At 54.1% G+C, this 12,855-nt stretch overlaps 5 protein-coding genes across 5 annotated transcripts; 3 read left to right on the forward strand and 2 right to left on the reverse strand.

Moving 5' to 3' along the window:
- Positions 1 to 508: 508 nt before the first annotated feature.
- Positions 509 to 1,073, forward strand: VFPPC_13950 (glutathione peroxidase-like protein; the record flags this gene model as incomplete). Its single annotated transcript, XM_018291722.1, has 2 exons — positions 509 to 551; positions 610 to 1,073. 2 exons carry the CDS (start codon positions 509 to 511, stop codon positions 1,071 to 1,073), a joined length of 507 nt encoding a protein of 168 aa, XP_018142150.1.
- A 320-nt stretch (positions 1,074 to 1,393) lies between these two features.
- Positions 1,394 to 1,674, reverse strand: VFPPC_13951 (hypothetical protein; the record flags this gene model as incomplete). Its single annotated transcript, XM_018291723.1, has 2 exons — positions 1,394 to 1,590; positions 1,644 to 1,674. The coding sequence occupies 2 exons, from the start codon at positions 1,672 to 1,674 to the stop codon at positions 1,394 to 1,396; spliced, it is 228 nt and encodes a 75-aa protein (XP_018142151.1).
- A 1,209-nt stretch (positions 1,675 to 2,883) lies between these two features.
- Positions 2,884 to 5,589, forward strand: VFPPC_06048 (heat-labile enterotoxin, A chain; the record flags this gene model as incomplete). The annotated part of the gene is made up of 1 exon (XM_018285149.1): positions 2,884 to 5,589. The coding sequence occupies one exon, from the start codon at positions 2,884 to 2,886 to the stop codon at positions 5,587 to 5,589; it is 2,706 nt and encodes a 901-aa protein (XP_018142152.1).
- Positions 5,590 to 6,402: 813 nt separating this feature from the next.
- On the reverse strand, positions 6,403 to 6,807 carry VFPPC_17944 (hypothetical protein; the record flags this gene model as incomplete). The annotated part of the gene is made up of 1 exon (XM_022429612.1): positions 6,403 to 6,807. The coding sequence occupies one exon, from the start codon at positions 6,805 to 6,807 to the stop codon at positions 6,403 to 6,405; it is 405 nt and encodes a 134-aa protein (XP_022285334.1).
- A 1,969-nt stretch (positions 6,808 to 8,776) lies between these two features.
- VFPPC_06049 (secreted aspartic proteinase) lies at positions 8,777 to 11,083 on the forward strand (the record flags this gene model as incomplete). The annotated part of the gene is made up of 1 exon (XM_018285150.1): positions 8,777 to 11,083. One exon carries the CDS (start codon positions 8,777 to 8,779, stop codon positions 11,081 to 11,083), a length of 2,307 nt encoding a protein of 768 aa, XP_018142153.1.
- Positions 11,084 to 12,855: the final 1,772 nt, after the last annotated feature.

Below are 12,855 nucleotides of genomic sequence, written 5' to 3' on the forward strand. Positions count from 1 at the left end.
GCCGTCAGGGGACGAAACGGGCAAAGTGCATGTCCATTGCCAGGCCACTGCCCCTCGCTATTGCCGACGGAAGCTAAGGACAGTGAGACCAGCATCATTTGATTTTGTATGCCCCCTTGGCCCCTTCCTTATCGCATCTATTCCCATTTCATCAAGCTTCAGTCGGCTGCGGAGCAACCACCCACCGAATACCCACCGATCCCAGTCGGAGCTCCTGAGCTTCTTGTGCCATCCTCTCACACTACGTCACACAACGACCCTCTACATCAATGTTCTCTTAGCTGCAATTCTCTCGGATACAGTCACTGCCGAGGTCTCCCAACCACATCAAACCAACTTCATCCCCATGAATCGACCCATCTGCCATCGCGCACTCCAACACTCCATCGCTCCATCATCCATCTTCGCACAAACCTGTGCAGCATCAATCAGTCCCAGGCCATCGCAATTCATTGCTTCTCACTCTCATCCTACCATCATCCAGCCAACACCACGCCTATTCGCCACCATGGCCTCTGCAACCAGCTTCTACGACTTCAAGCCGCTCGACAGTTTGTCCCTCTTCTTGCCACCCCTCGCACCGCAGCGCAATGTACTAACCCCTCGCAGAACGCGGCCAGGAGGTCCCCCTCGCCGACTACAAAGGCAAAGTCGTCCTCGTTGTCAACACGGCCTCCAAGTGCGGCTTCACACCGCAGTACGAGGGCCTCGAGAAGATTTACAAGTCCATCAAGGACAAGTATCCTGATGACTTTACCATTCTCGGCTTCCCTTGCAACCAGTTTGGCGGCCAGGAACCCGGCACCGATGACGAGATTCAGAACTTTTGCCTCGTCAACTATGGCGTCAGCTTCCCCATTATGCAAAAGATTGATGTGAATGGCGACAAGGCAAGTGACCTGTACGAGTGGCTCAAGGCCGAGAAGCCCGGCTTGATGGGTCTGAAGCGCATCAAGTGGAACTTTGAAAAGTTCCTCGTCGGCCGCGATGGCACCGTCAAGGGTCGCTGGGCGAGCACCACGAAGCCCGAGTCGCTGGAGAAGCCGATTCTCGACGAGTTGGAGAAGAAGTAGCGGAGCCGATGCCGGCGATGTGTTGAAGCGTCCGGGGATCAAGGTACGGCGTGAGTGTCAGCGGTGCTCCCTCGCGAGCAGGTTTCTGTATATATGAATCTTGTCCATTGCCCTTCAGGACCAAGACAATGAATAGACATCACGTTGCATGCAGTGGGTGGACCGACTCGATGTGCATCACAGATGTCCAAGTTGAAAAGGCGGCGCACCTCCACTCCCACATCGACTCTACACTGACTAATCACATCAGTCGGCCTGGCGCAGTAGAACAAAGAAACGTTTGATTCGACCTGTCCACTACCGCTACATGACAACCACACCTAGTGGGCAGACTTGCCCGTCATCTCCAAAATCATTCTCTGAATCTCCCCAGCGGCATCCGCAACGGCCTTGAGCAATTCCTCCTCCTTCTGTCCCGCATTGTCTGGCTGCGCAGGCTGGGCATCCTCACGTTGATAGACGGCGGCCGCCTGTTGGGGTGCGTCGTTGGCCTCAAGCGCGAGGGACGCCGCGGCAACTGTGGTGGTTAGACTTCGGGAAATACGGACCGTGTTAAGTTTTACAACTCACAAATGAGTGCAACAGCGGCGAAGCGAACCATGTTGGCTGTCGAAGGGAAATGAATGAGGTTGTGGTGTCAATAGTGCAGCGCAAGGCAAAACTGAGGATGATTCGTCTGCTCTCCAAATGTTTGCGGCGGTTCGGACGCTATATAAAATTTGCAGATTGAAATCTTTGACCGGATTCAACACTCTGATAAAAATGGGCGGCATTCATGATGGTCGTCTTGGCCCAATCTTGGACAACTTCATGCGGCGGAGCACCACCAGCCAATCTCGAGTCAAGCGCGCCTGAACCACGGAGATGGCCGTTGGTGTCGCCATATAGCCAGACAACTGGCGCGGCATAATCGTGGAATTAATATAAGATTTGGCTAGCCTTTCAACGTATTGTTTACTAACATCTACTGTCGTCTTCTTGGCACACCGGTCGGACCATCTCTCAGCCATTTCCAGCCCGAGGACTACCGGACAGAGATTATGCTTGATGCTCGGCACTCCTCCACCTGCCGTCTAGCTTCGTCATGGTGGAAGCAGGCTCGCAGCCTCGTTATTCTCATACTTGGTGTTCCCAGGTTCAAGATTCGGGGGTAGAGCGAAGCTCGTCTCAACGAAATCAAGTACGCCTTAAACTTCATCCTCGCGCCAGACGAGACGAAATAAAGCCACAACCTGGCCCGGCCGCCCCTTGTGTCTATGTCTTGGGCCGTCAACTTCGGATGAGCAGTCTCCGCCAAGCCAGGATCTCATTGAAAAATTTTAGGATTGGCGGTCTTGGAAACAATCTTGGCAGGGCCAGACTCCGTGGGATAGACGATTCAGCACCTCATCCGATTCATGACGGCATCCCAAAGAGTTCTCGGCGGGTATCGTGGTGCTGTGGGCGTACTCTTCCACCCATACGAAACAGCCAGACGATGAGGCGAAGGGCGACCCGTTCACGTTGATTGACATCTTGGCCGCACCGCAGATGACCTCAGGTCGCATAGCCTGGGCATTCTTACCGCCAATGGTGTGTTATTGCTTCATGCGTGCTTGCCTCTTGTCGCTGAGGGGCGGGATGCCTCGCGAGATGAGGACACGGCCTGATTCCTCGCGACAGCATATCCGAGTATAAATCATCTGTCCCATCACCGCCCTGCAACGTCGACCCCAACCGCCTTCACTCTTTATCCGCTGCAGTACACCCAAATCATTTCTTTTGTCCTTTCGTCTGAGAGTCACTCGTTTACAAATTTCACACCGCCACGATGCGGTTTAAACACTTCTTGGCCGTCTCCGGCCTGGCAGTCCTTGCGGCCGGTTACTCCACGCCAGGGGCACTCGAGCGCGTCTACTTTTACTATGCGTACCGTCTGGACGAGATGACTGGCAGAGCAAAGATTGCACCAGGCTGCGGGAAGCCAGGCAGCCCGTGCAGCTTCGACGAGTTTGTCAAATGGATCCAAAACGACAAGGTAGCCACTCACATTACGGATGAGCCGTTTCCACCCATCGACGAAACTGCCAAGATTCTGTCCGAAAAAGGCCTGACTGGTGTCATTAACATTGGCCGCGTCATGAATGGTATCCAAAATGACTATACGGTACTGCTGAACAAGGTGGGGGATGTTGTCACTGGGAAAATGGAGGCCAACCTCAATATCGAGAACCCGACAGAGGCGCAGCTCAAAGAACTCAAAGATGTGAGGCTCAAGATCATGGATGCAGTAAAAATGGTAGGCAATGCACGTGTGGCGGCGACTGTGACTTCGTTCAAGCCGTTTGCCAATTTCAAAGTGGTCCTCAACGCCAAGGGCGACGCCGTCGACTTTGAAAAGACAGTCGAAGCGAACCCCGGAAGCATCTCGAGAGACCGTCTTGAGGAGCTCTGGACCCAGCACTCCCAGGGCAAGACGGCCACTCCCGAGCTCTTGAGAGACTTCAAGCCGCAAATGAGCTTCAAAGTTATACCCCTTCCCGGTGGCGGAAGGGTTGATATGGGGTCGACACTCAAAGCCAACCCCGGCATGACCAGAGACGGGCTCACGGCACAGTGGAACCTCAACATCGAAGGCAACCACGGGGGAAACATTGATGCGCTTAAAAGGACTTTTCTCAACATTCGCCAAATTCTGTGTCCGAGCGACCGCAGACGGTGGATCAAGAGAGGCGCGTTGGCCTGCTCCTTGAATGACCTGCTGTCCGTCGATGAGGCTGTCTCCCAGGGCACAAAACTGTCTCCCGAAGGCCCCGAGCTGCCGCCGACGTCACAGGAAATAACCGTTGCCCACGAGGCCGAGCGCATCTCCAACATGGAGTTTGAGGAGCTCATGCCGAGATTTCGACTGGCTACCCTACGAAAGCAGCCGAGTCTGTCGCTCCAGGATTTAAGAACAAAGTACCTTGGTTACAAGCCGCTTGACCCCAAGTCGCCGAGACTGCGTCCCGGCTCCGGCGGCTCGCTGGCCATGAAAACCTTTGGGGTTGCCGGTGGTGCCGCCTGGGTAGGCGGCGTAGTCGAAGCCTTTGCACACGACGTCGGGGCGCTGAACCGGGCGGCCGTCTTGGCCTCCATTGTTCCCCTTGTGGGATGCACCACCAGCGCAATTGCCGGAGCCCAGAGCGGCGAAGATCCCGTCATCAACGGAGTAGACACGGCCCTGTGCTTCCTCGGCGATGCGTTGATTCTTGGCGGTTTTGTTCCTGCTGGCGTCGTGGCTCAACTCGTCCGCACAATCATCGATCTCTTCACTCCCCTTCCCGAGCTGCCCACCAAAGAAGCCATGCAAAGCGCCCGCGACGGGCCCTGGAAGACGTTCCTAAGTGATCGCGTGTACAAGCTCATCTACTCGCATCAGGAGTTCTACCCAGAGGATGGTTTCGGAGCCAAGCTAGAGAGTGCGCTCGCCATCGAGGCCGGGGCCGTCGTTTCCGAGAGTGCCCAGACGATAGGCGCGCTCAAGGCTAGCATTCAGTCCCCCGGCGTAGATGTTGACCAAGGTCAACTTCAAACCGGCACCGAGGAGGCCGTCGTCAAGGTTCGAGAGGCAACGCCCGTCGAAATCCGAAAAAGGCAGCGTCACTTCCTGCTAGGACTCCCGGCCACCCTGAGGGACGGCAACGCCGCCTCGTTTGGGGACTTGGGCCGCGATTATACCAGAGACTTTGTCAACCGCATAACGTCGTTTGAGAATATCCAACGCTATCCAGATTCCAAATTCACCGACTTTCTGACGCCTTTGGCTGGAGGCGTAGGGGCTGTTGCTAATGACCCCTATTCAGAGTCCAGTGCGCGCATGAGGGAAATCGGGCAGTATCTACAAAACACACCCCTACCAATGCCCAGCCTCTTTGAGCTTGCCTTTATTCTCGGCCAGTCCAAAGGGATGAAGGTGGCGCCAGAGACACTCTCTGCGCGAGATTACATCAAGCAGCAAGTGCCGACTGCGCCTGAGCCGACCGTGGACATTGTAGCCATTCGGCAGACAATAGGCATTTCACGTCTCATGTATGGTCAGGTCAAGGAGGCCCAGCTGCCGCTGGACTACCCTGCCGACGACGACCAGAGCCGCCACCGACTTCAGCTGCTCCTCGCCATGAGAATGGGTGCACTGTACGAACAAGCCAAGGTGGAATGGAGCAACGGACAGATCGGGCAGTTGATGACTCCCGCTGACTATCGACGGGTTACGCACCCTGTGGTGCCCCCTTTCCCACCACACCCGGATGAAGTTGGTTCCATTGGTCTCATGCTTGGGCTTTCCAAGGCTGTTGTCGAGGCTCGGATTCAGCACTTCAGGGGAGAGGAGATCAAGGCCAAGTTCAGGGCTCTCGAAACCATGATGCTGAGCAAAGACTTCTTGGCCGCCGCTCTCAGACCGGCCAGCAAGACCGCCCAGTCACTCAAGATGCGCAAAAGATCGGCCGTGGCACGGTCAGTATCTATCCATCAGCGCCGCACCCAGACACAGTAGCCCCCGGCCTGGTACGGCTGTGGTGTTGAATATCAAACTAGTTGAGCGTTCCGTCTGCATCTTGGTAGATAGGGCTGCTCAGCCTTTATGTCCGTTTTCATGAAATGCCATACACCAAGCGAAGTTGTTGATAAGAAGGGGCAAATCAGCTTTCAAATCGTTGGGCTAGCACAAGTCTTGCAATAGAGGTTATATTTCAATGTCGATACCGTGACCTATTTCCGTGATCGCATAATCCATGGCTATCAAAAATGCATTCGCGGGCAGATAACAAGATGTGATGGCGGTACCACGTGCCAAGCAGTCAGTTGCGCTGCCCATCCCAGGGTGGCCGTGGCTTGTGTTTGAACATTGCGATCAACGGCCGATTATCCCGCAACTCAATGGCGATGTGGCTCAGGCGTAGCGGTGATCTGGATAGTACGGCACACGACCTGGCGGCCTCTCTTGCGAGAAAAGGACGTGTGACAATTGGTTGTCATACTCGGAGCGATGGTGAGCCAACTCTGAAGGCGTTATGTAGAGCTGGTCAAGGTTTCGCCGACTCAATCTGTCCCAGATGCCTACCTACCTACGCAGGCACCTTGCAATTGACCTCTGGTCGGAGTATAGGGTGACCTGAGATGCTGTATCAAAGTCTTTGGGGCGCGCATATGATGTAACGGCAAAGTGAGACATGGTTCCCATGGGTTTCGAGTTTGTTTTCGTTGGCTCATCTTGGCTGCAATAAATATGTCTCTTGTCGTTCTTTTGGAGAGTAGATGACTGGGCAAGGCTGGCAGTTCACACCGCGTGCGGTTGCCGGCAGATGTCTCAGCCTGCATCGTTCCTTCCAAGTCCTGTCCACGCCAGGCAAGCAACCCCTCTCCATACAACAATTCCCATCTCATATCGTTTGGGACCCCTAGCATTGACTTCCTTCAACACCACATCATTGCTCAAAGGCCCAGCCAACTCCTCACTGCACAAGCCCAGTGGCAGGCAAGGCTGACTCTTCCTCAACAGAACGATGCAGGGGCCCTGGTTCGTTGCCAACCCATATCTCCTGAAGAAACCCACAGACATTTGGCGCGATGACGTTGGAAGCGATGGATGGACCGTCGCAAATGGCTGAAGATTACCGAGTGGAGGAATCTCGTGGGCCAGGTATGTCACAATGCGTACTCTTCTCATGTAATCTCGGCTGTGTCCAATGCCCATACGAAGCTTTGTGATCATTGAGCCTGTCGCACAAGGCAGAGACAAAGCTTGAGCACTCACTTTCAGCACCCCCAAATCGTCATGATACCATAGAGAGCAAAACTTTGAGACATTGAAAATGATCGGATTGCTCCGCACCAATCCAAATTGTGAGTTCAATCACAAAGCACATACTGACATCACAGTTCGAACTCTCTCATCACCACTCAGAACGACGACATGGGTTAGAGCCTACGTTAATTTTAAGATTGTGGCTGAGCGCTGGCAACATGCACTTGACAGGCACCAATCTTTCTCAGTCTCATGGGATAGATGTGTTGCTGGCAATGTGTGCTTTGATGGTGACCTCGGATTTGCCTGTGGCTCCAACCCACGCACGGAGCCCCTGTCGATCGCGATCAAAAACGGCAAGGCAGATGTGGCAGTGTGGAAAACGCTATTGATAACCTTGTCCTACGAGAGAGCCTGCCGGCCAATGTCTCCATCCAACCAGAACCTCAACAGGCAGTGATTCGCCAAGTGCGGGCCGTTTTTGGCCAAGGGATCAACGGCCCCTGCGCTAGGAGATCTTTGCACATGGCTTCATTGTTTCTTTCCGACCTTCTCACTATGTGAACGCACAAGTTGTTATTTGTCCTTTGCCATGGGACTTCCATATGGGACCAACACTCGGAAATCAACCGTTCGTCAAGACTACTGCCAAAAATGTCAACCAACAAATCCATAGAGGCAAAAGCATTTCAACCACGGATGAACTTGGTGTGGGTCCAAAGTTAGCCCCGAAATCTGAAACAGATGGCTCCATTGACAGGTAAAACCCTCAGGGTCGTCGTCTTCATCCTTGTGAACGGAGCAACAGTTGGCCATTCAGCCATTGTCTTCAGCAATGCCTTTGTTGGTCCTGGCAATGACCCCACGCTCTCTCCAGAGCACCCCAGCTCAACTTTGATGGTTTGGTCGGTTTCCACAGAACCACTTTGTATTTCGACGAACAGGTTCCTCCGGGGCTGTCATGCAGCAGGCAAACGGCCGAGCTGTTGCACGTATCTAGAGAGCCAGGTATCTGAGAGCGACAATTGTTCACCGGGCTCCAAAAACTCCAAGGCGGCGTGCAGTATCAATCTCCGTCGCCAGCACCTGCAGCAACACAACGCGGTGGCATTGGCAGCATGACATCTTCAAGGTCCAGCCAATCTGAACAGACTGGATCTTGCTCTGGATCGCGACCCAACCAGACGTCATTGCTCTCATAAAATGCCTCTTTGGGCAGTCAAAATCAACAGGCTCCGGGTTGTCGTTGGCAGACTCTCCACATGGGTGGCGCCAAAGCTGCAGAGCCTGGACCACACCCGCACAAGACGGTGTGTTTCGGCGACGCTCATAATTTCCACTCATGCACGATTATCCATACCCAGCTATTCAAGCTCTGTTGACTTCCAGAACCATGCTTTTTGCAACTGGAACCATTTCCGTCAGTGGCACAAGACTCTGCATGATGGGCAACCAAACACATCCAGCCCAGGCAAAACCCAGCCAGGCTGATGGCCCTTTCTGGAGCCCCTTCTAGGCTTTTGGCAGGCCATCCACCATCTTATGCACCTGGTTCCTTTTTTAATCTGGGTGGAGGAGTAACTAGACCAGGGGAGCTACCCATTCGACACCTGGCTTGCAAACCAGTCTCTCTTTTGGGGATTGGTATATAGACAATCGTGTGGTGATTGTCCGTGAGCGAAGTCTTCTCCGGTCTCTTCTCCTCTTCCTCTCTCTCCTCCTCACTTCCTCCTTGTGGTGTCGGACCACTTTGTCACTCTCTACAGTTTATACAGTCCTTCTTTTATTTTTGCTTTTTGCTTTTCTTCGTTTGTGTTGTCAAGGCGTGGAGACAATTCCCTTTTATTCGTGTGTCTTGTCACCTGGGTCTGCCGGTCACTCTCTATGCCGACTTGACTTATAATTCAGAAGCAGTAACAGCACACAACTTGTCATCATGCTGTCCTCTCTCTTTTCACTCGCAGCTTTGCCGCTTGCGGCCCAAGCTTTGGCCGAGTTTCCCATGGACAACCGAATGGTTCAGGAACCCGGTCTGATTCGATACCCCCTGGATATCTCTTCCGGTGCCCCAACCAAGAATAGAATGCTTCGACGCCAGAACGACGTCGGTGTCAACTCGGAAAAGTCGGGCTTCTTCTACTCCATTGAACTCCAGATTGGTACTCCCGCACAGCCCGTGCGAGTCAACTTTGACACTGGTTCTGCCGAGCTCTGGATCAACCCCGTCTGCAGCAAGTCTACGGACCCGACGTTTTGCGAAAAGTTTGGCCGTTTCAACGGCAGTCAAACCTTTGTTGACACCAACACGACGGGCCAAATCCGATATGGAACCGGCTATGCCAAGCTCGAGTACGGCTACGACTACGTCCAGATTGGATCTGCCAAGATTAGCCAGCAAATGTTTGGAGTTGCCACGGACAGCGAGTTTGCCGTCACTGGTATCATGGGAGCCGGTCCTCAGTTGAAGGGCTGGAACAGCGACTATCCTCTGGTCCTCGACAATCTGGCGGCTCAGGGCTTCATCAAGAGCCGCGCCTTTTCTCTTGACATTCGTTCTATCGAGAGCAAGCGTGGCTCCGTCGTCTTTGGAGGCATCGATACCAAGAAGTTCTCTGGTCACCTCGAGAAGCGTCCCATCATCCCCGCCACCGAGTCCCCTGACAAGCTGACCCGGTACTGGATCCATCTCGACGGCGTTTCCGTGACCAAGGCCGACGGTTCCAAGGTGGTCGTCTTTGACCAGGCCAACAGCCAGCCGGTCCTCCTTGACAGTGGCTACACCGTCTCTGCTCTGCCTACCAAGCACTTCAACAAGATCAAGGACGCTTTCCCCGAGGCCACTGCTCCGCCTTCCGGCGACGAGTCTGGTCTGTATCGAGTCCCCTGTGACATTGGCAACAAGAAGGGTTCCGTCAACTTCAAGTTTGGCAAGACCGAGATCAACGTTCCCTTCAACGACTTCATCTGGAAGCAGCCCCAGAACAACATTTGCGTTCTCGGTGTCACACCAGACGACGAGTTCCCCGTGCTTGGTGATACCTTTTTGCGCGCCGCGTACGTCGTCTACGACCAGGACAACCGCAACATCCACCTCGCCAACAACGAGGACTGCGGCTCTTCTCTCGTCTCCATCGGCAAGGGTCCCGATGCTGTTCCCTCTGTCGAAGGTGACTGCGGCAAGCCCAAGCCCACGACCAGCTCAACCACCATTGCCTCCACCACGTCAACTCGTGCCACCACCTCGGCCACGATTCCCACTGGCAACAACAGCACCGTCACGTCATCCAAGCCAACGACGACTACTTCTGCTTCTGTTCCTACGGGCGGCAACAACAGCACCATCACCTCCTCCAAGCCCACGACGTCGGCCCCTGTTCCCACCGGCGGCAACAACAGCACTGGCATCACGTCCAAGCCTCTCACGACCACGTCCAAGCCTTTCCCTACCGTGAGCTGGCACAACACCACTGCTCCCCCTACGTACACTTCCACCTTCACCACCACCAACGTCCACACCGTCACGTCCTGCCCGCCGTACGTCACCGGATGCCCCATTGGATCCGTCACAACCGAGACCATTACCGGCACAACCACGTGGTGCCCGGGCAACACGACTCCCAAGCCTCCTCAGACCACCGAGACCGAGGCGCCAACGCCAACCATTACCTCCGCCCCGAGCATCACGTCCGTCTTCACCACGACCAAGACGCACACCATCACGTCGTGCCCCGGCGAGGGTTCCTGCAACGGGGGACACGTCACTACCGAGGTCATCACGTCGACCACGTACTTCTGCCCCGAGTCCACTGCCACCTTCACCATTCCACGAACTCACACGTGCCGTGAGGGCGACAGCGGATGCAATCCTGGCGACGAGACCACCACCACTGTCACCGTCACTGTGCAGCCTCACACAACGGCCGACAAGCCTACTCCAGCCCCCGGATGCGGTGACAACTGTGTTCTGCCACCTCCGGCTCCGACCCAGCCTCCTGCCCAGACCACGGCCGTCGAGACCCAGCCCAGCATCACCGGCCCTGCCACCGTCCCCGAGCCTATTCCAACAACTGTTCCTGGCACCATTGGCGGCATCACCACCATGACAAAGCCGGGTGAGACTCCCTGCAGCACCTGCGGTGGCCCCGAGACAACCTCGCCGCCCATGACGGCCGGCGCCGCTGGGTTCCGCGTTCCCGCCGTGGCTGGTGCCATGATTGTCGGGGCACTGGCTGTTCTTCTGTAAAAGGGATATCATGTCACGGGTTGGCTATTTGTGAATAAAGTGTTGTTATAGAGCTGGATATGTGTCATTTCAATACCATATCAACAGCATGTGCTAATGGTCCCAAGTTTATAATTTGTTATTTCTGGATGTGGATAATTATACATACTTTTCCTTCTCCGTCGCGAGCGTCTCTTGGATGAAGAGTAGTTCAAATAGACCCTTGATTTATGATGCAACCTTTTCGTGCCAGCTGTGTACTGTGCGATGCTTTGTGGAAATTGTGACTGACGATGGGAGTGTTGACGAATGGGGCATCTACCAATATCGGATACCATTGCCATTGTTGACGACTTTCATAGGACATGCAGAATGTAGAGATGTAAGCCACCCTAGACACACGAGTCGAAATGCGCAGCACAACCGAAAGAGCGAATGCAATCTCTGTAATGCCATGGCCATCGGCTTTGTCTCCTTGAGCAAATGGAGCCGAGCAAACTGACAAGCCTTTGCTCAACAGGGCTTTGGTACGACTCCTTTGCATATTGGGTAGCAATCTTCAAATGTCGTCCCTGATATCCCTCCTCCCTCCGGAGTCTGTTCCGCACGACGGCCCTTTCAACCGGCAATGATGAAGAATTATCCTGGGAAATGATGGCATGCCACGAGGCAGCCAAGGGAACCAGTACTCCGACTCTTCACAGCTGCAAACTAGTCGATCAACAATCGCTCGTGCAGCGCAAATCAGGAGCGATCGAGACAGGCAGTGCATCAAGGCGAGTCAAAGGTTCTGCTAACTAGCATCAGGTACGACAGATTCTAGAAGATCCCTCTCCCCACACTACCGCTTCTTAGTGGGTCCTTTTGTCCCGACTCTTGGCTACATGCCCAACCGAACTCAATACGGTCAAGGAAATTGCTGCGTGAGTAGTGAATTGCCGGATATTTCCTACACTGCGAGAGAGTTCAATGGTTGGATTGCGAGAGGTCAAGTTCATAATCATCATGTTCCAACACTGCTCTCTGCAAGAGAGGCACAACCTACCCCATAGTTCCCTGATAAGGACAAGAGAAGGTTCCACATACCTTCCCCAAGGGGATCTTGAGTATGCAATGCCACCTCGCCAGAGAATAGGCAAGGAAAGCCAAAAGACTTGGCTACGATCCTTTCCTTGACGGGCATTGCTTGAACAGCAGCGATTTGCAGCAAACCGCTGTCAATGCCATCTTCAGGGCTATGGTTGCCAAACCTAATGCCGAAGCGACCAGGGTGTCAGCAGGAGACTATTTCCCCCCCATTGACTTTCAGAGAACGACTTTCCCCATTGTTTTTGTTTTGTTCACCCTCTTTGGCCATCGTGTGGCTGTTATCAAGTGTGGCTCCAAAAAGACCCGTCAAGTACATCTGCCTTGGCGATTACAGACTTGGTGCCATCACAAGAACGGAAGGAGACCCAACTCAAGATGATAGCGGCACCGCGCTACAACGTCATTTTTGTGCCTGCGGGGTGCTTCCCAGCTGCAAATATTACCTGATTCTTCCATTGATATATTCAGCTGATGTAGACCCAGTTTGTTAGCCACGGCGCTTCAGAAACTTGGTAGCCTTGCCCCAGGTGTGGCCGCCGTTTTATGCTCCTTGTTCTGGGCTCCGTCTCATTAGAAACAAAGTGACGGTGCAAGACTCATCCCAAGCAGTACGCGTGTGTGTGCTCAGGTGCAGGAGACGGGGATTGCATGAACAAGGCGTAGCAAGCCCATCCAGAACGGTGTCTGGGTCGTCCTCATGCTCT

This window comes from Pochonia chlamydosporia, chromosome 5 (genome assembly GCF_001653235.2).
Source record: "Pochonia chlamydosporia 170 chromosome 5, whole genome shotgun sequence".
NCBI classification, from domain to species: Eukaryota; Fungi; Ascomycota; class Sordariomycetes; order Hypocreales; family Clavicipitaceae; genus Pochonia; species Pochonia chlamydosporia.